At 54.5% G+C, this 25,369-nt stretch overlaps 6 protein-coding genes and 1 non-coding gene across 7 annotated transcripts; 2 read left to right on the forward strand and 5 right to left on the reverse strand.

Moving 5' to 3' along the window:
• Positions 1 to 241: 241 nt before the first annotated feature.
• Positions 242 to 1,835, reverse strand: VDAG_07303 (vitamin H transporter; the record flags this gene model as incomplete). The annotated part of the gene is made up of 3 exons (XM_009656208.1): positions 242 to 1,391; positions 1,452 to 1,555; positions 1,611 to 1,835. 3 exons carry the CDS (start codon positions 1,833 to 1,835, stop codon positions 242 to 244), a joined length of 1,479 nt encoding a protein of 492 aa, XP_009654503.1.
• A 1,899-nt stretch (positions 1,836 to 3,734) lies between these two features.
• VDAG_07304 (tartrate dehydrogenase/decarboxylase) lies at positions 3,735 to 4,908 on the forward strand (the record flags this gene model as incomplete). Its single annotated transcript, XM_009656209.1, has 2 exons — positions 3,735 to 4,487; positions 4,543 to 4,908. 2 exons carry the CDS (start codon positions 3,735 to 3,737, stop codon positions 4,906 to 4,908), a joined length of 1,119 nt encoding a protein of 372 aa, XP_009654504.1.
• A 2,008-nt stretch (positions 4,909 to 6,916) lies between these two features.
• Positions 6,917 to 8,326, reverse strand: VDAG_07305 (glycoside hydrolase; the record flags this gene model as incomplete). The annotated part of the gene is made up of 1 exon (XM_009656210.1): positions 6,917 to 8,326. One exon carries the CDS (start codon positions 8,324 to 8,326, stop codon positions 6,917 to 6,919), a length of 1,410 nt encoding a protein of 469 aa, XP_009654505.1.
• A 2,786-nt stretch (positions 8,327 to 11,112) lies between these two features.
• On the forward strand, positions 11,113 to 13,191 carry VDAG_07306 (carboxypeptidase cpdS; the record flags this gene model as incomplete). The annotated part of the gene is made up of 5 exons (XM_009656211.1): positions 11,113 to 11,465; positions 11,517 to 11,633; positions 11,689 to 12,292; positions 12,348 to 12,903; positions 13,133 to 13,191. 5 exons carry the CDS (start codon positions 11,113 to 11,115, stop codon positions 13,189 to 13,191), a joined length of 1,689 nt encoding a protein of 562 aa, XP_009654506.1.
• Positions 13,192 to 13,838: 647 nt separating this feature from the next.
• Positions 13,839 to 15,676, reverse strand: VDAG_07307 (high-affinity glucose transporter; the record flags this gene model as incomplete). The annotated part of the gene is made up of 4 exons (XM_009656212.1): positions 13,839 to 14,057; positions 14,108 to 14,676; positions 14,830 to 15,519; positions 15,628 to 15,676. The coding sequence occupies 4 exons, from the start codon at positions 15,674 to 15,676 to the stop codon at positions 13,839 to 13,841; spliced, it is 1,527 nt and encodes a 508-aa protein (XP_009654507.1).
• Positions 15,677 to 17,984: 2,308 nt separating this feature from the next.
• Positions 17,985 to 18,100, reverse strand: VDAG_20034. The gene has a single exon (XR_692076.1). It is a non-coding gene; the product is annotated as a 5S ribosomal RNA (ribosomal RNA).
• Positions 18,101 to 19,117: 1,017 nt separating this feature from the next.
• On the reverse strand, positions 19,118 to 21,454 carry VDAG_07308 (Poly(A) RNA polymerase cid14; the record flags this gene model as incomplete). The annotated part of the gene is made up of 4 exons (XM_009656213.1): positions 19,118 to 19,420; positions 19,479 to 19,595; positions 19,644 to 20,178; positions 20,229 to 21,454. The coding sequence occupies 4 exons, from the start codon at positions 21,452 to 21,454 to the stop codon at positions 19,118 to 19,120; spliced, it is 2,181 nt and encodes a 726-aa protein (XP_009654508.1).
• Positions 21,455 to 25,369: the final 3,915 nt, after the last annotated feature.

The raw sequence follows: 25,369 nt of genomic DNA on the forward strand, positions 1-25,369 counted from the left end.
TCAAGACCAACACAGCGTCAAGCAGCAGGGCTACGCATCGCTGCCACCATTTTCACACGCAACCAGCATTCATGAAATCAAGCCAAGTGAAAAACGCCTTTAAATCTATTCCAATCTTCAAAATCCTCGCAGTACTTCTATCCAAGCATGACATGCGCAAGGTGAACATCGGCAGCCGGACGAATCGTCCAAATCCCCACGAACCCCGTGATACGACCGATGCCACGCATGCAGAGCTGTGCTAATAAGCAAAGCGCATACCCGACGTGTTTCCCGCGCGGTCCATCTTCTTGTTCTCGTGAATGAGCCAGAACCGCAGTCCCCAGGTGCCGGCGATGCAAGCAAACGCAAACGCGGCGTTGCTCGCCATGGCGGTGAGGTAGCGCGGGCCGTCGCTCTTGGGGTAGAGGTAGGCGGTGTAGATGTACGAGGCGTTGGCGACGACGTTGACGATGGACAGGCTGACGGCCTTCTTCTCGGGGGTCTGGCCCAGCGTGGCCGAGACCCATCCGAGGACCATTGAGTTGATCGAGTAGGCGCCGCCGGCGAAGAGGAAGCACGAGACGTAGCGCGCGGCGACGTTCATGGTGGCGCACGAGATGACGAAGCCGACAATGGCGATGCCCATGCCGATGGTGATGTGCCAGGTGCGCTCGTTGAAGCGGCCGGACGACATGCCCCAGAGGTAGCCGAAAATGCCGGACACGAGGTAGGGCGGGCACGTCAGGACGAGGGTCATGGTGCGGTCGAAGCCGAGCGAGCCGACGACGGTCGGGAAGAAGTTGTTGAAGGAGCAGGCGCTGAGGTGCATGTTCTGGATGAAGCAGAGGGCCCAGAGGCGCGGGTCGCGCACGGCCTGCATGAAGCCGGCCTTGGCGCCCTTGCTCTCCTCGAGGCCGACCGTGTCGCGCAGCATGCGGTCGTGGGCGAGCTGGCGCTGCGCGGGCGTGAGCCAGCGCGTCGTCAGCGGGCTGTCGGCGAGGGTGAACATGCCGATGATGGCGACGCCAAAGGTGACGCAGCCCTCGATGATGAAGAGCCACTTCCAGCCGGCGAGGCCGTGGTTGCCGCTGACCGTGTTGTAGACGGCGGCGGCGATGAGGCCCGAGAAGGACGTCGCGAAGATGTTGCCTGAGTAGAGGATGGCGAGGCGCGTGGCGATCTCCTTGCGCGTGTAGAAGATGGACAGCATGTACAGGGCGCCGGGGTAGAAGGGGGCTTCGGTGATGCCGAGGAAGAAGCGGACGGCCACGAGGCCGGCGTAGTTGTGGACGAGGGCAGTGCAGGCGGAGACGACGGCCCAGGTCATCATGCAGACGCCCATGTAGATGGATGGCCGGACGTACTTGGACGACATGAGCATGTTGGAGGGGACCTGCATAAGGAGGTAGCTGTTGGGAAAGTCAGCAATGGTGGTTCTTGCAGGTGTTTTTGAGTGCTTTGAAACTGACCCGACGAAAAGGATGGAAATGCACGTGTTGTACTGCGATCCAACAAGACCGAGATCGTCTTCGAGTCCGTCAAGTCTAGCCTGGGCAATGGCATTTCGGTCGAGCTGAGACACAGTGTTAGTTCGCACACCAGGTCAAAAGACTGCGGACGCAACTGACGTAGTTGAGAAAGTACATGGACCACAGCGTGGGCATGATGTGCCAGTCAAGCTTGCGCACAAGGGCAATCTCCTCGGGGCTCGTCTTCTTGACGGCGCCAGAGTAATCAGCGCCCTCGCGGGCCAGGCCGTCCTCGGGATCGCCCTTCATGATCGAGGCCTCGACAAAGTTGTCCATGGGCTTGTCGGAGTCGCGCAGCGCAGCCTGGTGCTTCTCTGAAGACATGTTGAAGAGGCAACGGAGGGAAAAGTGGAGGGGTGGGAGAATGACGGGCTCAAGGGATGGTATGAGAACTGGAGGCGATAGACTGGAAGCCGAGTTGTCCTGCGTCCTGACCGAGGAGCAAGAACCCCAGATTCCAGGAGGATGGGCAATGTCTTATACCTGGGGCGGAGATCAGAGCTTCCCCGGAGTTTCGTTGACATGATCCTGGGGTGCGCGGGAGACGAGTTGCGTAGCAGGCAGACTACCCCGGACTGCGAACCTGGGAGGTTTCAATCAGCGCTCGGCGTGGCTGTCTCTGCGGAGGTTGACTCGTCCGTGTGCCGCTCGTCTGTGGCGTGTTCCCCGGCCTTCGGAGACGATCCATCGTGCTATTGATGCGGGGAGTTGGGGGCCGGCTCGTGGGGTAGCCCCTGTCGGACGAGTCATCCACCTACCGGCGGTGTAAAACAAGCATGTGTCATGGTGCAAGTCTTTTCCAAAGTCTTTTCGGATTCGGGACCGCATGTGCGGGGAATGTCTGGGGCTAGACGATCTGTCCTCGACTAGGCCCTCGAGGGGCGAGTGGTCGACTTCGTCGCAGCTTGATTTGCCCGGGTCGAAGAATATTTTGTGGTGGGTATGCATCACCATGCATGGTTTGTTGCCGAGTTTGTCATGGCGAGGCCTGTTGAGGCGAAGAATTATCCATCTGCATCTGGGGTAGAGCGTTGCGTATTGACATATCAGACCCTCATGTTCTGTAAATAATCTCATGTCATGATTTGAGGTTATGCAGGTTCCTGCCTATTAGGGATTCATTGTGTTCACAAGGTTGGTCCGCTTCCCCGGACAGAGTCTCTTGGGTGTTACATTGTGGAGGGGTCCAGATGATCTTGCACAGCGACGACGGCCTCATTCACAGCAGATTGGTCAGGTTGGATCTACTTCATATACACTAGGCGCAAGTCACCCACGCGGCCCCGAGAGTGTGTGTGTGAGGATTGCAGCGTTTTTAAGGACCTCGTAAGTCAAGCTTCAACTCGGCATTTTCTCGATCCGCTACGTGATCCGTCACTGCAAGCGGCACTGACACATCCGATCCTGTCAAAGCCAGCAAAGTCCTCCGCTTCGATATCTGGTCTGAGTTTTCCATCAAATGTCCGCTTACGTTTCGGCATGAGCTCTGAATGCTGAAAGTTGCTACGTCATTAGAGTGGTGAGGTGAAAATTCCACGAGGTCCTCGGTCTCAGGGGCCAAGTTGACATTGTTGTCATGTTCGAGTACTGCCCACCAAGCATTGTGATTGTGTCGATTGACTCGTCTCTGCCTTGACGGCCAAAACAGTTCAACTACCTGAAAAATGAATTGGACAGGACTTTCGGCATAAATAGCGAGAACCATGTTCTATTGGGAACTTGGGGGGCGAAACGTGCAGCGCAGCGCCTGGGCAATCAGCTATGAATGTGGACCTACTGAAGCCAAAGCTACCATGTTCCGACGGCCGGGCAAACGCATTTGTGGTGGAATAACGCGGAAACAAACTGCACAGGCAACTCATTGGCAGCCAGTTCTTGAAAGCTGACCTCTCGCCATGTCCGCAAGGCGGAAGATGGATAGGCCACGGGGTATTCTTTGCCCGCGGGCTTTTCTTCCTGCGGGACCCGTCATCCCCACACCTCCAACGCGCTCCGCACGTTGTCCGGCTCCCCCGCAATTGCGGTCCCCGGAACTTCATGTTGGTGCCGGTCGTTGTCAGGAGGACGATTGACGATCAACCATTACAAAAGAGATCGTGTTCAATACGTTTTCCCGTCTAAACTACCTCCTCACCAAACATTCCACTGTCGAACCACTTTCACGGATACCCTCCAAGCACACAGACACAGTATCCTCCGTAGTCAGTCTCCTTCGACGCCAACATGTCTCCCAGCGCCGTCCCCGCACGCAAGTCGTACAGCATCGCCTCCATGGGCGCCGATGGCATCGGCCCGGAGGTCGTGGATGCTGGTGTGGAGGTGCTCAAGGCCCTCGCCGAAACACTCGACTCGTTCGACCTTGACTTTACTGATTACGACTGGAGCTCCGAGACGTACAAGAAGACGGGCAAGTACATTCCCGACGGCGGCCTCGAGCAGCTCAAGAAGCACGATGCCATTCTCTTCGGCGCCGTCGGCGCTCCCGATGTTCCTGACCACATCTCCCTCTGGGGTCTCCGTCTCGCCATCTGCCAGCCCTTCCAGCAGTACGCCAACGTCCGCCCCACCCGTGTTCTGCCCGGCACGCAGTCTCCCCTGCGCAACTGCAAGACTGGCGACCTCGACTGGGTCATCATCCGCGAGAACAGCGAGGGAGAGTACGCCGGTCAGGGCGGCCGCTCTCACCGCGGCGAGCTCTGGGAGACCGCCACCGAGGTGTCCATCTTCACGCGCCACGGTGTCGAGCGGCTCATGCGCTTCGCCTTTGAGACCGCCCAGAACAGGCCGCGCAAGCTCCTCACCGTCGTCACCAAGAGCAACGCCCAGAGGAACGGCATGGTCCTGTGGGACGAGGTCGCCGCTATTGTGGCCAAGGACTTCCCCGACGTCACGGTCGACAAGATGCTGGTCGACGCCATGACCACGAGGATGGTCCTGAAGCCCGAGACCCTCGACACCATTGTCGCCACCAACCTCGTAAGCATTCCAACCCCTTGCCGCACTGCTAGGAATCTATTATGAACAGTAACAGCACGCCGACATTCTCTCCGATCTCGCCGCTGCCCTCGCTGGCTCCATCGGCATCGCGCCAACCAGCAACCTCGACCCCTCGCGCCAGAACCCTTCCATGTTCGAGCCCATTCACGGCTCCGCATTCGACATCACAGGCAAGGGCGTCGCCAACCCCGTCGCCACCTTCTGGACCGCCGCCGAGATGCTGACGTGGCTCGGAGAGAAGCAGGCCGCCGACCAGCTGATGGCGTGCGTCGAGGCCGTGTGCCAGGCCGGCATCAACACTGCTGATCTCGGCGGCTCGGCCACGACCAAGGAGGTCACGGCGGCTGTCATTGCCGAGATCAAGACGAAGCTCGGCAAGGCGACAAAAGCAGCGCAGTAGAGCGGTGGAGCAACGTGTATGAATTAGATGATTATGAGCTCTTGATAGATTGACCAATCCCCGCATCCCGCAGATTGAAACACAGTGTACCCGCCGCAGGCCTATCCGCTACTTGAACGTGAGGTTCTTGACGTGCTCATTGACATAACGTACATGATAAGCGAGTGGCGCAAACAAGCGAGTGGCGCGCAACACCACAACCAGGCGACTATCACCCCCAATAAGTCGACCAAAACACCTGGAATCAATTGAAATCAATCGGAATCGCCTTCCTCAGACAATTTCACTACTATCTGACAACTTCGTGCGTTATGTCCTGTCTTGCCGCAGACACCACAGCGCCGTTCCTTCACCTTTGTCCTCGACTTGCGACCGCTACTTTGTCTCTTTTCCTGCCTCACCTGCGCATCCACCTCCTTCTGGGCCTGGATATCCTGTCCCTCAGATAGCGTCATGCTCCCTCCCTTTCGGAGACGTGACTTTTTGGCCCTTCGACGCCGGCTGAGTATCTCATTCTCCTCTCGAAGGATCCGGTTCTCAGACTTGAGCAGGGCAATCTGATGCATGATTCCCCGCGCCCCCTTCGAAAGCCGGTCGACAGCTTCATAAATAGATGTCGGCGAGCTATTCTGATGACGGGAGATTCGGCCCTTGATGAAATCCGTCTGAGAGCTCGCTTCAGTCGGGTTGTTTGGCGTCTTAGAAACCCAAGGTTCAGGCGTTCCACGACCCCGCTCCACAGGTGTCGGCGTCCGTGGCTTTACATCCAGTCGGGAAATCACGGCTTCAGGGTCAATCGGAGCAAGTCCTGCGCCTCGAAAACCTCCCTGGATGTTCCTTTCCGTCATTGCCTCCTGGAATGCCGCGAAAATTGCGGGAAAGAAGTCCTCCTTGGTGATGTGGCTTGTACCGGCCCTCATCTTCTTCTCGATTTGCCGTCCATACGCTTGCTTGAGCGGGCCAAAACAGCCAACATCCAGAGGTTGGAGTATATGAGAAGAGTGAGGAGGCATACAGAGCGTGACGACGTTGTTCTCCTTGCAGTAGAGTTCGAAGTCCGTCGAGTGGTGACTTTCGTGGCCGTCCAGGATGAGGAGGCGATATTTGCCTGAAGAGCGCGGTTTGGTGTGCCTGTCAAAATGCCGAATCCATTCCAGCCCTCTCTCATTAGTGGTCCAGCCGTTGTCAGACGTGGAGATCACCCAGTCTCGCGGTAGAGCGCTGTTCTCGTACCAGGTCGAGAGGTGGTATTTGCCAGAAACGATGATGTATGGGGGGACCGTCCAGCCTTGGGAATTGACGCCCTGGATCACGGTAACCCATTCCCGATTTCCAGGCTGGGCTAATTTCGTGTTGGAACGCCTGCCTGCACTGGTGACGACCATGCCTGTCGAGATGATGCCCATCATAAAGCCGGTCTCGTCGAAGTTGTTCATATCCGACTCCGCGACGCCGTACTTCGCGATTGTATTCCGTACAAGCGCAAACCAGCCAAGAATGATCTCCGGATCTTCACACCGGGCCCTCTTGTAGTCGTATCTGCGAAAGAAACGCGTCCGGAGCTGCGGTTGTCGCTTTACGAAGTTAGAGGCCCAGCGCTTCCCGACGCTGGGCGCGTCGCGCTCGGCGAGCAGTCGATTGGCCATATCTTCCACTCCACGAAGCCGCGGAGGGAACGATCGCGCATCTAGGTCCAGGACATATTGAACAATTGTCATTTCCTCCAGATCTGTCAAATTCCGCGATTTGGGCGTGGTATCGCGTCGTGAGGACCGGCCGTTGAGCCGGCGACGAAGTGTCGTTTCCGGGACGCTGTAGATTCTAGCTGAAGCTCGGACCTTGAGATTTGGGTCATTCTGGATAGCCCGAATGGCTAGGATCAATTGGCTCTCTTGGGTTCCTGACTCCATTGTTTGTAGTAGAGAAAAGCGCGTTTGAATGGGGAAAGTCGCGTAGTCGCGGTCCCGTGCGCCACTCGCTTGTTTGCGCCACTCGCTTATCATGTACGTTACATGGGGAAGAAATCCGAGGTGAGGTACCAGCCCGGCTTGGCCATCTTGTCGTTGATCCCCTGTCCGTTGATGGTGAGGTTCTCAAACTTGATCGACTCGATACCCCTCGTCTCGTTGTAGCCTGTCATGATGGCGGTGCCGGCATTGGTCCCCTTGTAGTCGAGGTTTCGGATCGTCACGTTGGAGATGCCGCGTCCCGGCGACGTGTTGTACTTTTGGTTGTACATGACCATCATGGTAATGAGCTGGCCGTGCCGGAAGTCCTCCACCCGGACGTCCTCGATCAGCACGTCCTTGACGAGGTTGCTGTCGCCGGGGTTGATGGCGATGCACCCCTGGTAGCCCATCTGAAACTCCCGGTGGTCGAGGATGTCGAGATTCGAAAATGTCAGGCCGGACAAGGTCTCGGGATTGGTCGAGTTGCCATGCGTGCCAATGTTAATCGGATGCGCAAGGTCAGCCCAGAGGATCGAGTCTCGGACCGTCACGTTCTGCGTGTCTCCGTAAAAGTCCCACCTGTGCGTGTAAATGGCGATGGAGTCGTCCGATGTTCGCAGGAAGACATTGTCGATCAGCACATTCTTGCTGCTGAAGACGTCGATACCGTCGCCCCATTGCACGGCGCTGAACGACCGCAGCCCGCTGACCGTGACGCCGTCCGACTCGGCAATCTGGGCCGTGTAGTGGCCGGGGTTCAAAACGATGATGTCCTGGATCAAAATGTTCTTGCTCTGCCACGCCGAGATTGTGTGCGAGCTCGACTTGTACAGGATGCCGTGGCCCCGGAGCGCGGCACCCGTCTGGTTGTCGAAGCTGACTGACGCCTTGAGCACGGCGCCGCCAGCCACGTACAAGGTCTTTCCCGACTCGACCACAATCGGGTCTTTGGCGACGTGATAGCCCGGCCCGTAGTACAGCGTGTTTGTATCGTTCTTGGCGGCAGATTCGTCGACGATGCTGTTGCTGAAGAGGTGCAGGACATCAAACACATTCTCGGTCGCGTGAACCACCAAATTCTTAGGCTTGTCCAACGCGAAGGCGATCGAGTCTCCGTCAACTGCTGGCACAATGTTGAATGAATCGGGGCGGATGCGAGCTTTGGTGATAGCACCGGCCTTGTAAGACACGGCCACCTCCACCCTGCCTTGAAAGTCAAAGTAGGCCAGCGAACCAGTGAAGGTTGCGGTCCTGCCAGTCGTCACATTGACTTCCTGGTGCCGGGTTTCGTAAATCTCGAGCTCGTGCCAGGCACCGCCAGGAGAGCGGACTTTGACTTCGTACGACGCTTTGCGCGCTACCCCATCTGGGACCGGATATGTCTTGATGGAGTTGCATGATGCTTTGGCGACGCCGCTGACAAGGGTTGTGGCCAGGAGCAGCCAGTGGACCGAGAGTTTGAGGAACATGGTCGCGAAAGACTTGTGAAAGCCGAGACAGTTTTCTGACCAGGGAAGAGTGATGCGAGGTGACTGCAAGTGCCACGGCAGTTCTCTGAGGCTCACGATCAGTTAAACTTATAGCGATGCACAGTCTACTGGTGTGTAGGTTGCGCCGGGCATTACCCCGGATTTCCGGCCTGACATGAGTTTCCCCACGAAATGCGACACACCCCGCAGTTCTCCAGGAAATGACCCGAGATCAGCTGACTATGGTACAATCACGCTTTGACTGTGAGGATGATTTATCCACGGGCAATGTACCGGGCGATGTCCCGGTACTTCATTCGGCGGGAACTAGTCACTTCGCTCGGCGACCGGGTGTGAAGCTGTCGTCTGACCAGAGTTGACCCTCGTCTTGTCGGCGGCACGTGACACAATCTGAGTGACAAATCTTGGTGTACGCCGGATGTTCGCAATAGACATGGTATGACTGGAAACCTCCGAGGACAAGTTCGTGCGTCAAACATTCAGTGTTCGGAAATTTGAAAAAAAAAAAAATGTACTTGTGGGCGCGGGCGATTCGGTTGGAAGACGCGGTGTTTTCCCTCTCCAGATCAGTTGCTGTATCCCACATAGGTACAAACGTCATTTGAAGTGACCCAACGACATGACTGTCTCACATCCTCCCTCGGCTCCTCGCCTCTCTCCACGGTCAAGAACTTCCGTTGCTGGGCGTTGGCTGAAGCATCACAGCACTCAGGTGATGTCGACGACTTGTGAATGTGGTGGACTGAAACCTTGAATGGTGGGAGGCTGTTCACTTTGAACAGTGGCGCACTGAATAAGTTGGAACTTGACGGGCATGAACCTCGGTCTCGCCTGACAAGAGGTCCTGCGTATATGTCAGGACCCTGCGGAGCCGTCCAGGGCCTGCCAAGCCAGGGGGCTGGCCAGGGGCTAAGGGTCACGAGAGAACGTATATATATAGGCTGCGGAGGGCCCCCCAAAGCTGCGGAGGGCCAGAATTCAGATGTATTCCTATCCCATACCTATATTCTAACTACCTGCGGACCCTGTGGAAGACCCCTTCACTCTGTTCTAAACAACGCTCTGACAGCACGGCACTAATCATTCATAACAGAAGTTGGCTATACCAAGTCGATGACGGGCCTCAAATGGCCGCGTTCCTCTGCCACATATATTCGGATGAATACATACTGGCGTCGATTGGTAGAGTCGACGTTGTGGAAATCACTAGCCATTGCTTGCAGCAACCCGAAACACCGCCCTCATATCTCTAACCTAGAGGCATTTCCGTGCTTTGGTGGCGGCAATCTTTTCGGTTCTTCAACCCGGATGTATCTCCATTGCTGATCGTGCTCAGGTCTTTAAAGAGTAGGCACAATCACCAGAGTTGGCACATAACGGTAATGGCTCTCTCGGATGAGTGGTGTTCCCTTTCTTTCCGGTTGATCGCCCCAATTTCCGTGCCAGTAATGTAGAGAGAAAGGAACACTGTTCATATTTTAGCAGGCTGTTTCGCAGTAGCAGGAGATGAAAGAACCATATCCTGTGGAGTGGTCACTTCTCAAGATTCGGCTAGTCATGTCAAGTCGAGCAAGGCGGGGATCAAATGTCCTCCTCAAAACACCGAGATTACAGGACCGTCCATCGTGGATCTAAACGGAATAAGGTGCACTAACAAAAGTTTCGGAACCTCCCCGGGAACTATCATGATCTAGACCCAAGCGAAACTGAGGAAGGTGGAGAATGTTATTGTAAAGTTTCTTGACTGATGGCAGCATCCAATTTCTTTAGCCCCTTAGAAGGTAGCATGGTACGGCTATTGACTGTCAGGGGAACAAACTCGAAACAACCATTGAGATTATCTTGCCAACAAGCGAGTCTCACACGGTGGCGTCTGCCTCGACATTGTCCACTAACACATTGGTCGCTAGGACTGACGAAATTCTATCAATCCCTTGACTGGCGGGCCGCATGAGCAGAAAGAAAGACTGGGTAGCCAATAATTGCCATTGGACCAGCCTCGCTTTTATTTGGATGAGTTGTCGAGTCGACAGTGAGAACAGGCAGGCAGCGATCAGCCGTCTGATCTGTGATTTTGATTGATCAAGTCGGTCAATCAAGACCAAGGCGCCGCACTTGCTGTTGATGTTTGTGTCCCTATGCAATCCTAGTAGCCACAAACCTGAGGATCATCGGATGCCAGCTTCTAGAAGAACACGAGGAAGACATGGGGGGTGCTCGACGACAGTGCCTCGTTTAGCTCCCCGCGCCCCGCAGTCCGGCTCAGTCGGCTTCTGTCGTGCCATCATCGCCTTTGATGCACAACGAATGGGCTCTCGCCAATTGCATGTCAATGCAAGATGCACCAGACTTGGCACGACGATCGCCAAGCTACATGTAGCAGCATGCCGCGTAACATGCACACTAAACGCGATTGGCAATAGGAAGCTGTGTACACGGGGATAGTAAGGCGAGCCAGGGCGTTGCCGAATGCCGTGCGGGTTCGCGCCCGCGAGCTTATTACGAACAAAGAACTACCAGAGCTCTTCGAAGCACATGGTGCCACGTTGCCGCGAGGCACAATATGACGGCTGGACGCGGCTTGCTATCGCCTTCCACCCTGCGTCATGTGGTAGCACCTACAGATGACGCCAGGCGTGCTCCGAGTCGCACAAAGTCGGTCGGTAGTCATGACGTGAAACTCTGAGCAACCTGGTATAAAACCCCCTGAAGTCCTAGCTTCTTCCTGTGCCAAGAGATTTGACTAGTCAGGCGACATTCTCAAGATGCACTTCGTGCTATTTGGCGTCCTTCTCACTCTGGGGACTCTGTCTCAGGCAGCGTTCAACCAGGGTGCCTTGAATGCGTTCAACCACAGGCTCCCGCGCAACTACCAGAAGCATCAGGTCGCGCCTCCGCTGCCGCCAACACTGCCGAAGCGTGAGAAATCCCGATTCTTGACCGAAAAGACTGAAAAGTTCGTTGTAGATGGCACTGCCATCCCGGAGGTCCCCTTCGATGTTGGAGAGTCGTACGCTGGTCTATTGCCCATCTCCCAGTCACCTAACGAGGAGAGAGAACTCTACTTTTGGTTCTTCCCCTCCACGAACCCCCAGGCTGGCGATGAGGTCGTAATCTGGTAAGCCCGGCGCCTTCCGTTGGCTGAGCGTACCTAACATAATCGGCTCAGGTTGAATGGTGGTCCTGGCTGTAGCTCGCTTATTGGGCTCCTGACCGAGAATGGACCCTTCCTGTGGCAGGAGGGCACGCTTGCTCCCACTCCCAACTCCTACAGCTGGACGAACCTGTGAGTGCATTTTGATAGCACAATCTCTGCAACAGCCATGCTCACGTCATGATAGGACCAATGTCATCTGGATCGAACAGCCTGTTGGAGTTGGCTACAGCCAAGGAATCCCTAGCATTACCAACGAAGTCGAGCTCGGTCAGCAGTTCATTGGGTTCTGGCGCAACTTTATCGAGACATTTGACCTGCATGGTGTCACGACGTACATCACTGGCGAATCTTATGCCGGCTACTACGTCCCTTACATTGCAGACGCCTTCATCACGGCAGCTGACGACACCTACTACAAGCTCGGCGGAGTCGCTATCAACGACCCCATTCTCGGCGATAGTACCCTTCATCAGCAGGCTGTCATCTTCCCCTTCATCGAGTATTGGCAGAATCTTTTCTACCTCAATGACTCATATCTTGATGCTTTGCGGTGGACACACGAGTCCTGCAACTACTCCACTTACCTTGACACCTATGGAACGTTTCCTCCTCCTCCAGGGCCCTTCCCAGTCCTGGATGACCCTTATGCGGACATGTCCGGCAACTACACATGCGACATCTTTGATTTAGCATATCAGGCAGCTATTGAGCAGAATCCTTGTTTCAACATCTATCACATCACCGACACGTGCCCCTTTAAGAGTTCCCAGCTCGACAATGCCAACCAGGTAAGACATTGCTGCCAACCAGTTTAACCGAGAAAACACTGATCATTTGTCCCAGGGCGACTATGCTCCCCCCGGTGCCCAAATATACTTCAACCGCGCAGACGTCAAGAAGGCTCTGAACGCCCCCGACGTCGACTGGTTCGAGTGCACCCCCAACAACGTCTTTGGCGGCGGCGACTCGTCCTCTCAAGCCAGTGACACCTCTCTCGCACCCGCTCAGAACGATGTTCTCAAGCGCGTCATTGAGCACACCAACAACACCATCATCGGTGTCGGCCGCCTCGACTTCCTCCTTCCCCCCAACGGTACCCTCTTTGCCCTGCAGAACGTCACCTGGAACGGTGCTCAGGGTTTCCAGAGCTACCCGCAGGACCAGACCTTCTACGTGCCCTTTCACCCCGAATACAACACCGGTCGTCTCAGCGAATCCGGTACGGTTGGCCAGTGGGGCCATGAGCGCGGCGTCACGTACTACGAGGTGCAGTTGGCCGGTCATGAGATCCCGGGATACTCTGCTGGCGCGGGATACCGTATTCTCGAGCTTCTCGTCGGACGTATTCGCGACCTTGGAGTGACGGATAGCTTTACGACTCAGAAAGGCCCGCCCAAGCGTAAGTGTACCAGAAGGCATTGATGAGTATTGGGCCACGCGGCGCTGCGGGGCACTTGGAATCTCTGCAAGTGGGTGCTTTCACTTTAGAATGTACATATATTACGATTACAACCCACGAGTTGTGTTGATGCTTCCAGTTGTTGCTTGCACAACAATCATCACCATTGCTGCAGTGAAGTCTAAAACGCAACTCTGCTTCTTACCATTCACTTACCATGGTTAACTAGACGCTTTGGTACAGCGAGTGATGCTTTTACCAGCTTTTGGTGTCTCGTACAGGCGATGACTTGTCGAATTTAGAAGGCGGACGGATTGCGCACCGTAGAGCGCACTTTCAAGGGCTCAAAAAATGCACACCAGGCAATGTCTAGACTGACAGTGACGAGCATCTGAAGACCTCAGAGATTTCGCAGCCGAGATAGAGGAAGTACACGAGCTGAACAAGATCTTATTGGTCCTTGCTGGAGAGGTGTTCCCTCAGGCAGGCTTGCCCGTGGATACGGAATGAGCAGAGGGGTTGATTCCATCAAAGGGGCTGACTCCTACGGCAAGCTTGAAGAAGCTCTCGTCGGGGTCTCATCAGAGCGAGACGAGCTCCCCGCGAAGCTCATAGCCCAGAAACAGGATACGAAGCTGTTCCAGGAGAAAGGTCTGGAAAAGTCTCTTCTTTATGCGCTAGCAGCCATGGTGACTGAGTTCATCGTGATTTGAGCGCTCGGTGGGAATGGTCACCAAGAGACACGTCTTTATTATGTTCGCGAAGAGTTCACTTGCTTGTAGACACTGGCACTTGATTACAAAACACATTCAAGTGCATATCCTGATGGCAACACGATAACCAGTTAACCACAGTGAATGCTTGCCAATGCATCGACTCCATACCCGTTGCATTGTAATTCAAAGGCTCCGCCTCTGGCGAAACAGTCGGATGCTTTACACAGCTCGTGTGTTGTCTTCGTGGGACCCCGTCGTTGTTTGCACAGTCTTCTCGCCCGGTACGTATTCACCATTGCCTACAGCAGGTTCCACGCCTTTCCCCTTCGCCGCCTCAATCTCGACAGCAAGCTCGTCCAACCGCGACGTTTTAACGTGTGTGCGCCAGGCCGGGATACCTGAGTTGAACACGTCGTCCATCTCCTCAAGCGTAAAGCCCTAATGGGTGTTAGTCAGATACCAACAACGAGGAACGTTGATGAAGTTACCTTTGTCTCTGGCGCGAGCAGGAACATGTGAATGCATGCCAGCGCGTTGAAGGTGGCGAAGATGTAGTACATGTTGTAGTTGATGTTCCAGAGAAGTGGAGGCACGGCAAACGCCAGAACAGTGTTGAAGAACCAGTTTGTCGCTGTCGCGAGCGAGACAGCCTTGGCGCGCACCTTACTCGGGAAGATCTCGGCAGGGTAGGTCCAGGACACTGGTCCCCAGGTGGTCGCGAAGGTTGCGACGAAGAGATAGGAGCATGAGACAATGGCGATAGAAACGGGTCGCTGCTCGTAGACGATCCAGGTGACATCAGAGTTCTCAGTGGTGCGCGTCTCATCCGTGTTCGGCTCGCCGTAGGCCTGTTGCAAAGCCCCCGAGATGAAGAGCCAGGTCATCATGAAGAAGGAGCCGATGATGAGGGGCTTGCGGCGACCCCACTTGTCGAGGAAGATAATGGCGGGAAGGGTAAGGGCAACGTTGATGATATACTGGACCGAAGCTGTCAGAAGAGGGTTGCCGAGGCCAGCGCCTTGCATGATGTAGACGATGTAGTCTGGATTCGTTAGTGCTGATAATGGTCATCGCCAAGACGACTCGAACTTACACATCATAATGTTCATTCCGCAAAGCTGCGACCAAGCCTGCAAACTCATGCCAAGAAGGACGCGCTTGAACATTCTTGGAGCGACGAGTGCCTTGAAACTTGTAACGGCCTGCTCACGTTCGAAGCGTAGAGCCTCCTCGATTTCTTGGTACTGAGCAAGTACCTTGGGATCATCGGGATTGCCCTTTCCATGGACGTGGACGAGAACCTTCATTGCCTCTTCCCAGCGATCCTTGGACGCGAGCCACCGTGGACTGTAGGGGCAAAAAAACAGGCCGAGGAAGAGAATGACGCCTGGCACCATCTGAACACCCCAGGGGATACGGAAAGCGGCGGTTGACTGCTCGGGATCGGTCGGACCGCCATCCGTGCCCTCGGCTGCACCATACTGGATGAAGTACTGAATCAGAATACCCCAAGTAATGGCCCACTGCTGCAGCGATACAACGCGGCCACGGATCTCTTTGGGGGCAATCTCGGACTGATAGACAGGGACGATGGCTGAGCATATACCGACGCAGTAGCCGGCAACAATTCGGCCCACGCAGAGTAGAGCCACACCGTTGGCGGCACATTGAAATGTAGCACCGATGATCCAGAAGATACAGGCTATTTGAAGAGAAACCTTCCGAGAGAAACGATCGGCGATAAAGGAAGAAGAAAGGGCACCCAGGAGAGAGCCAACAGGCATGGAGGCAGTGATGCCACCCTGGCGGTACACGGTTGGGTGGTCGAAGTACTGGCGATAAGCCTCGGTGCCAAGGACGCCAGACATGGAAGAAATGTCGAATCCGAATAGACCACCACCTGGGAAGTATTAGTAAAAGACTTTATGTAAGGGAAAAGACCATGTTTGGCCAGAGGTCGCTTGGTAGACATGGTAAGACAATAAACATCTGCGGTTGATAAACTTACCAATGGCGGCAAAGCCACAGATGGCATAGACATTGCTTGCCTGCCACATGTTTTTGTGATAATGAATATGCACCAGTGTCTTTTCAGTACATGTAGAGTATGATCCACTTTCTCCAGTGGCGTTGTGGTGGTACTAGGCCTTGGAAGCCCAACACTCGAATGCCGTTGTACGTCCGCTCTGTATAAGATCAAGTTGAGTGCAGCTTGTTACCCAGGCACGGTGGGGGTTCTCACATAATATGTACTTGACTGTCTTCCATCTTGTCCAACCTCGCCATGGTTCAGTCCGGGACTTGGGATTGAAAGCGACGTTGGGTATGGAGGGTTGGGGTCAGTCGGTCTCGGCAGTCAGGATTCCACCCCAGTCGTGGGGCGTAGCATCATGCAGCTTCGCCAGACACCTGATGAAGCAACAAGCAAGGTTGATTGACCAGGATTAATGGTCGATCGCCAACAATAGGATATGTTTGGAGCGGAAATATGGCATTTGACCGAATTATATGCGTGGAGAATTGTTGACGCTGGCGCACTTCCTCTACAACAATCCATTTTAACAAACGAGACCAGGCATCCAACCTTTGATCGCATCGAATGCGATTCGTCTCCGCATGGGAGAAGTCTTGCTTGTACGTGTGACGCGTTCGACCCATGCCCACAGTTTTGTACACCATCTTGAGTGAAGGCCAAGCTCGCCAAGGAGTCCGTCAAGGGTAACAGACAGACGTCGAGGCATCTTACTAGAGCTTCCCCGTACGAAAATTTAATACCACTGAATGATCAGAAAAGGTTGACACGCCATGACCAAGGTACCTTAGCATAACAACACACAGGCTTCTATTCCAGCCCAAGACGTCCTGCATTCGATACCAGCTCCCGGCTTCATGTCACCATGTGTTCACCGCGATGCTGCTGAAACGACTATGCGATGCTGTACGCGTCAACCTTGACAGTGATTCGATGTACCTATCCTTCGCCAGTGTAAGCATCACTCTGAACCAGTCATTCGAGCCGCCCCGCATGGTATTACCCATACGCTCCGATCCCCCTCATGATACCTCCACAGATCCCCCGCCACCGTGGCCTGGCAAGCAAGGCAGAGAAGCTGCCAGGTACCACAGGCATCAATAGATCGGCCCATCCACCATCTTCCCAAGCGTCAAAAGGACTGGACGACTGTCAGCAACCAAGAGCCGGAGTTGAGGTCATCAGGATCTGGGCAACTCAGATCCGCCGAACCAAGGCCGCTACGCCACTTGCCATGGCGGAAAGCCGATCCTTCGTGGCATGTCGATAGAAATACTCCCGCCCGACTCGGTTCCTAATACCCCGCACCCGAAAAAGCTGGGCGCATGTCATTGCCCACGCGACGACCTCTTTCGAGAACTCGGATCACTGGATTAACCTCTTCTCCTCAATACGTATGCTCAAAACCGAACGTGATTTTGCAGCATATGGATCATCGTTGATTAACTTCTTCGTACCCGTGGATTCGAAATTCAAAAATGAGAACTTTCAGAAGTGGCTATGAATACTACCAAGCATGATGTACTTGGTTGAAGGGATTGAGTTACCGGCCTTAGCGATGGAAATTTGGAGGCAACTGGCTATTTTCGGGGCAAAATGAGCGGAGCGGCGCCTGGTACGACAAGATGGCAAACAAGGGGGAAGTTTAAATATGAATTCCAGTGCATGTTGGTGGATTGTGAGTAGTGGAAGCTGTGCATGATCTTTTACAAAGGTTTTTGGGCGTAGGACGCATACCTACAGAGGGATATGCTTTGTCGCCCACCGCTACGCTAACATGTTTTGAGCCATCGTTCCAGATTCAAAATGGATATCTCAGACCTCGATGCAGGAGAGGCTCATTTAGCACTGATTCTCGGGTGGGCACAGTCATCACTTGTCGTCTTAAACGGCGCGAAGTAATTGGCAGTATGGGAACAGCAACCCACGTGCTTCGCTACAAGCTTACTACATCCAGGCAGGGCTACGGGCTTGTTCTCGTCTCAAGCTCACTCAACTCCCATCCACGTGCAGCGTTATCAAGGTCAAAAATCTTCACACAATACAAGACAAGATCAACAAATAAACACCCAAGTGCGGAGTAGGCTAGCTAATATTCTGTATACGGAATGAGGTGGCGAGGCGGTATCCCAGTCTCATCGATGTTATACGCCAAGACCACCAACGAGGCGAGAAGGCCATACGTTACCTGCCCGCCTGAAGAACCCCAAGCACTCCCGACATACCATGGCTCGACAGTCGTGAAACCTAGCAGAATGAGATGGAAAGACATAATCAATTCGAGAATTTTTTCCAACTTCATGATGGTAGCAAGATTTGGCCAAAAGATCAAAAACATACAACATCAGGGATTCGCTGGTGGTCACCCACCCAACTACTAGTCCGACCCTTACTAGCTTATCTATGGGAGAGCGGACGGGATCCCGAGTTCTCCAGTAGGTATGGTCGTATGTGCTAGAATCAGTGATCATGCAGTATATAATCGCGCTCACCCCTCACTTGACGCTGCCTTTATCTCATCGTCTGCCGTCTCTTAGAAGATACATGTACTTGGATCGCTCAGGATACTTCGCACCTGCAGCATCCACCGTTGTTTAGTACGTTTTTCCAATTGAACCCCCTTACAGGTCTGGGATTGATCGGATGGATGTGTGACCCTGCACTCTCACACATGTCTGCGCAATATGGATGGATTGTGGGGCCGACAAGCTCGGCTGCGCGAAAGACAGGACCTCTGATCTACAGTCAACTCGAAAGTTCAGTCAAGTCTTCGCGGTCAACGAGAGCGGTCCTTTCGTGAAATTCTTCCTCTCCACAATCATGCCTGAAGCACAACCTGTAGTGAGAAAAAGGCCGTTGCTCCGAAGAGCGCTAGCCGTGTCCAAACGAGCAACAACAGCTGCGCCCCGAAAGACACGAGCGCCGTCACTCGAGCCCCCGCCATCAGGCAAGGGCAAATCCTGGGAGAAATAGGTCAATATCGAGGCCGCCACCAAGGCTCTATCCGAAACAAGTCGATGGTGAGAGAAACTCTGGATGTGAATTCGTAAGAGCCCGCAGAGGTCTTCTCTGAGGACCGCGAGGCGATCTGCTAGTGCGGAGGACACGAGCTGCGGGCTCGGTGGTTCCGACAGCAGTGCTGCCTGCAAATCAGTTCCCTATAAGATACAAGTGAGCCAGACCAAAGACCCGCGAAAAGGCGAGGCAGGGGAGTGAAGCAGTGTCAACAGAGACAAAGAAAAACAAAGAAAGAAAAAGGGAGGTCTGGGTATCATAGTGTCCCTGAGAGCATGCCTCGACAGTCCGTCCTCCTCAACGCCGTACGCCGCCCGCCTTGTTGGCATCATGCTCGAAACCGCCCCCCTTTCCTTGCACTAAATGCGTGCGACCAATTCTCAAACGCCCCAAGCGCTCCTGTCGATTTGTAACCCACAAACAGTACAGCCATGTCGCGTCAGGCAAACTTCTAGTCGTCACAGGGACCGATGTGCTTCTCATGAAGAAGTCGGAGATGACCACGCTGCAGGCGGAATGACGAGTAGTTACCCGCGAGAATCGTCTCAAGAATACTCGCCATGTTGGTACCGTGGCCACCGCCCTTCGACAGCTCGGCCATGCGTTCCTTGATCATGCGGTGCGCCGAGTGGAAGTCGTAGAAGATGATGCCAACATTACTTGAGCCGCCAGAGATGTCATTCGACGAATTGTTGGGGTCGATGATCGACAGGCGGTCTCTGTTCTTGTACGTCAGGTTATGGTCTCTAGATGACTGTAGGATGTTAGCATTGTATTGGTCAATCAAGAGGTGGTTGACTCGCCTTGCGAACATAACCGGGTGGGTTAATGCGAATCGCCGTGGTCTTGTAGTCGAACCTGTTGCCATAAAGGTCAAAGAATTCCATGAGCATCTCGCCGAGATGGTGCTCTGGGACGAGGTTCTTGCTCTGCACCTTGGGCATCAGCTGCAGCATGCTCATGACCATGCAACTAACGGAGAAACTGCCGATGCCGCCGTTGACAGGCTCATTGAGCCCACGCATGGCAAGAAAGTGCTTGATGATGGTGACGAGGATGGGCAGAGCGGGGTACTGCTCCTTCCAATTCAGGAATGTTTTGATAGCAGCAGGGCCATCCATTCGGTCGAACGAGATATCGACGCGCAAACCAGTGACGGCGTCAATGTACTTCACCAGAGGCACTCTGGCTTTGGCGATAACCTCGACGGACGAGGGGTCGGCAAGCCTATTTTGTGTGAGGAAGGCCCGAAACTTGTATAATGAGCTGCCGCCAGGGAAGGCAGTCATGCGGCCGGAAAGCCATTCCTTTGAACAGATGACAATGTCCATGTCGGCAGTGGGCAGGTACAGACCGGACATGTAGGAGCCAAATGGGTGAACTTCGCAGCCGCGATACTTGGGATTGCGGCGAAGGGAGTCACGAATGCGTTCAATCAGCTCGCCTCGCATACGCTGCTCAAAGGCACGAGGACGCACATGCTCGTAAAAGTCTACAATCTCCTTGTGAAGCCTGACACGGATCAGCAAACTTTGCTCTTTGAGGTGGGTGCCAAAACTTACCAAACACTCATATCAGAGGTTTGAGAGTGGTCCGCAATAATCCAGGGACAATCATCCTCCTCACGAACGGGTTCCCATTCAGGAACAACGTGGCCGCGGACAGGCATTTTGTTGACTTTCTTTAGTGCGCCGTAGGAAGGAGGCTTGATCTCGTCGTCAAAGGTGCGCTTGCGCGAGCCCAAGGGGTCGGAGTTGTCGGGAACAAATGCCATGGAGCGGGGTTTAGAGCCTGGACTTGTTGGTGGCAGGAGGGGCTTTGGAGGCAGTGAAGTGTCGGCAGGAAGGCGCCCATTCTGTTCGGCTGAATCAGTTGAATGCTGCGGGCCCTGATGACGCCCACTGGAGCCCGAAATATTGTTGCTGGCGCTGCCATTCATCTTGATTTCCTCCTCATCGTCATCGTCGTCGCCCAGATCGAATGAAATAAAATCCTCAGCCTCGGTGCTGGCAGCCAATTTGTTGGCCGCCTGGTCCTCCATGCGCGCCTTCCGAATCATGGCGACCATGTCCTTTTTCTTACGATGAACGTCTTCCGGTGGCAAAGCCGTCTCGGCGTCAGGGTTTGACCACTTGGGGGCACTGTCGCCAGCCGTCGCGTCCCCGTTCTCTCGGCGCCTGCGCTTGCTCGAGGGTTCATTGGCATCGCCACCAGACTGATCCGAGATGTCCATATCTGTCTCTTCGTCGTCCGACAGTTCGTCAATGTTGCGATATTTGGCGCCATCGTCTTCGCCCACTAGTTTCTCCTGCACCTCGCTGTTGTCTTTGCGCAGCAGTTCACGCTCGGCAGGATTGAACCTGGCGCGTCCGCGATATCCTCCGCGACCGCGTACACGAGGCTGTGCCATCCTTCTCGACGGCGCGCCTCCTCCCGGACGATATGAATCGGTGAAGGACTCGCCGACGCCAGCGGGCTTGTCAAAGCGGAAGTTGAAGTCGCCCTGGGGCGGACGCGGGTCGCGCTGGTTGTACGCATCGGATCGCCTGTTGTCGCGGGGCCCGTCATATGAAGGTTGATAGCTGTCGCGACGAGGGGAGGCAGGTCTTCGGTAGTCGCGATCACTGTCGCGATGGCGCCAGCTGTCTCTACCTGGAGGGCCAGGAGGAGGGGGGGGCGCGGCATGTGATGGTGGCGGGGGAGGAGCGTCATAGTATGGCCTCTTATTGCGCTGATCATCGCGCCGGCCATTACGGCCGTTTGAGTACGAAGGGCGGTAATTGCTCATGGTGGCTTCCTTCGCCAAGTGCCTCGGATGATGTGGGTGTGTCGTGACGCGGCTTGCGACTTTGGGCTCGATGAAACAGAAAAAGGAATCGCGAAAATGTTGACGTCGGGTTCGAGGACAAGCGAAGCGCGCTAGCTGCTAAGGGCCTAGTGTCTGCAGAGGCACTTATCAATGGCGGTCGATAAGATAAATATGATGGGGGCGTGTCACGTGGGGCTGCTGGACTGGGCCTCCATCGACTGGTTGTAGCCTCGGTGTCTATATAGTTCCCTGCCACCATCCATGCGCCAAGACTTTCTCTATCGCAGTTCTAGCCGTCGGGTCTAGGTTCGTTACTCCAGATATCATATTCAGTGCCTCAGCACCAAGCTCCTCTCCCCACCGCTCGAATCTTAGTTCCGCCTGTTCCTTCACTGCTTCCTCAGCTACTTTGGACGCTAACTCCAAAGCTTTGCGCCAAGCCTCACTATTGACTTACTTAAGAAGTCCCTCGGGAACTAGCCCAAAATATGAAAAGTAGCGAATCAAAATCTCTTATTCCGGCCTTATACCCAATTTTACCAGCTCCTGGTAGTTGTTCAAGAGCAGGAATTCCCCACCTCCAAGAGCATATATACTAGTAGCAGAGTTTAGCATGAAACCCTCAACTTTAAACATGGCTCAGTCACCACTAGTCTAAACGAGAACATATCCGACGCCTTTGTCACACCCATTCCGGTCTATTCTTCTGGGCTTCGCCACATGACATTTCCTATTGCAAAAGGGGTTTGACGCGGCTGTCCAGTGACCGACTTAGAAGCGATATCAAAATCGCCTAGGGCTACATCGGTGACTATTTTGTTACCCTCTTTATCGCAAGTCCAATTAACCAGTATATTATCAGGCTTCACATCTACCACGATAGATTAATTCGTCAGTCATTTTAAACGATAGTTCCTGGATTGCGGAGGGTGTACCAGTATGCATCCAGCCCTTGGCATAAAGTTCTTGTATTACCTCTACTACACGTCGCAGTATTTTCTTTCGTTCTGATAGAGGGAAGCCCGGGTCTTCCTATATAAGGGCAAGTAGGGTGCCTCTGAAATAGGGATAGACTAGAATGCCTTCTTCTAGGTTACAGTCAACGTGCATTCGAAGCCGACGAGACCCTGCAAACTCGGCTGCGAGCCGCAGTGACAGATCGTAAAACGGCCTAGGTACGCGCTTGAGGACAAAAGACTCGTCACCGGATCTAGGTGAGATGTGTCAGAGACTTGGCGAAGTGGAGAGATGAGGGCATGGAGGTTAGGACACACTCGGCTTTGAAGACGCTGAGCGTAGGGTCCTCGCGGTGACGCTAGAGCACGTCGCCTTGAACGTACGCGCGACCGGATTTGCCCACTATGGTGGATGCCATTCTGAGGCTTGTACAGTAACCAAGCCGACGGAAGGGAGTGTGACAAGCAAGCCGAATTAGGGGACTAGGAAACGTATAATGATTGAGAGGCATCTAGGGGGAGGGGTCAACTAGGAGTCCACCTTAAATTCATCGCAGCATTGTAGTGTCGCCTGGATTTGTGCTCTGCATTCAGCGATCGCGGTCGGAAGTTACCCAGTGCGATTCCGTTTCGTCAGCTGCTGCTTGGATTCGTCTTAACTTACCGGGGCTGCGATGGATTGTCCTTCAGTACACCACACCGCAATTCTAGCGCAGTCAAATCTAAACAATCTGGACCACAATTCGGTCCAAAAAGATGCAAGCGATGACAAATGGGCGTGGTATCGAAAGTGAGCGACAGCCAGGAAGGCCCCGAAGATGTGTTTAGTTGGATGCCCACGTCTGTGAACTGCTGCGCCACACCGGTTTCAGGACTGATTCGGCGTCACTCCTCACTCTCATGGCCAGCTCTCATCGCCAACTCTCATCAACTCTCATCAATTCTCATGATCAATTCATATCGCCACTTACTTCCCAAATTTCCTACACAAGCGGCGTACCCTCTGGACGACAGAGCGATGCGCATCATGGCTGTATTTTACAAGGTTGACATGACCGTCGAGGACTAGCCAGATATTCTTCTCATTGTGAGCCTTCTAAGCCCATGGACCAGTTCAAACGTGGCAGTTGTCAACCACCAATTCATCAATCAGCACGTCGACGTCAGACAGAGAGACCACGCCGGACTTGTTCGTGACATTGTTGCCAGGGGAACCGTTTTACTCAAGAACGAAGGCTCACTTCCGTCAAATGAGCTGCGCTTCATGGTTGTCCTCATCGGAAGTGAGACAGGTCCCAACAGCAAGGGCACAAATCGGTGTGACAGGCTGTGTAAATGGTGTTTTCGCTGATGGGTGGGGTTCAGAACGGCCTACCTTACCCCGTCACCTCTGGCCAGACACTCCAGCAACAGGCTACCGGGCATTGCACCCATTGGGTTACCACTGAATTTGACAAGACTGTTAACGTGGGGTCGCCCTCGGGGAACTTGTCCCTGTCAGCACCACTGCGACTATGTCTGTCGAGGTCAAAGTGACAAGCGACAGGCTGGAGAGTTGCACGGTCGCCATGCACTCTGTAGCTGCAACGTGGTGGTGAAGAGCAGGTAGAAGTAGAGGGAGCTCATGCGTTTGGAGCTATTGTGAGATATTCAGACATAGACACTCAAGCACCACAATCGATATCTGTGGTAAGTCGTTCAGCTAGAATGCTACAGCCTGGTTGACCAGTGCCTTGACTCCTAAGTTCGCAGCTTGTAACGGTGACTGAGACGAGTCCCAGCACATACGAAGCCGCAGCCGGGAGGCTCTAGATCGTGCTTGTGACTCGGTGACGGGATTCGGGCGCCAGAATGGTGTGAGCGGACTGCACTGCACTACAGGGGCTGTACAGCCCTGACAGCTGGCTTTGAGGCCCTACAGGGCAAGCAAGTGGGGCTTCGTCTGGGGACCCGGCATTCATCACTGCCTGCTGTTTACATCACAGGGGCACGTGATGGGACACTAGCACGTGATGCTTCTGCCAAGCAGGTCGATGCATGTTCCGCCACCTCACCTGCCTGATTGAATCTCCATGATCCAATCCACGGCATCGCCCGCCGCGTTGATCATCGGCATCCCCGTGCCTCGAATGAAAGATTCCAGGTCAGGCATCATGGCGACAAAATACGCAAATGAACATGCTACAAGTCATATGACCTCACCAGGCCTCCTTCGCAGGGCGCTTCTGCACCTCTTACGCACAGCCTAGCGCTCGCTCTGATGACTTTCGCGGAAGCCAAGCTTCGAGTCGGAGTCAAGCTTTCGAGGCCCCTCCCATTCCAAGCACTTGATTCGACAGTGAAGGGTACATTGATCAAAGATCCTTGGGCGCCAGCTCCGCGACTCAACAAGCAAGCCCCGCGTGAAGAAACCCCCAAGCGACTGAGGCCCCCGTTTGCACAGCCCTCTTTGCACCCCAGTTTCACCCCGACAATGGCCAACAGCATGCCGGTATCGATTGACGAGAGCCGCGGGAGAAGGGGAGACCTCACGGGACTCGGACAGGGCCGGACTCGCCGATGGACACGTGCCCTCCGGTTGCCACTCCGTTGCGACGACAGGCGACCCACGGCAGACGCTGTCCGCCGCGTGGTGGTGACTACGACTACTTTGTCTGCTTGCCTGCAGTGTGTGAATCATGAGCTGCGGTAGCCAATGCCATTTCGAGGGCAAAAACACGGGCTACTTTGTACTAGGCCCATGCTCGCCCGAAGGGCCAAGGCCACAGATTTCTCACCACCACAAAACCTATGAAGGCGCAGCATAGTGCTAACCCGCAGCAATGTTTGGCTGGGCTTGTGCAGGATCGCCATTGACCTGCCAAGAGAACCCGTGACGTGGCCCACGACCACACTCTGTCAGTAGCCCGGCTACGAGGCTCTTCAGCCTTGGCATCCA

Source organism: Verticillium dahliae, genomic scaffold, assembly GCF_000150675.1.
Source record: "Verticillium dahliae VdLs.17 supercont1.16 genomic scaffold, whole genome shotgun sequence".
Lineage (NCBI taxonomy): Eukaryota > Fungi > Ascomycota > Sordariomycetes > Glomerellales > Plectosphaerellaceae > Verticillium > Verticillium dahliae.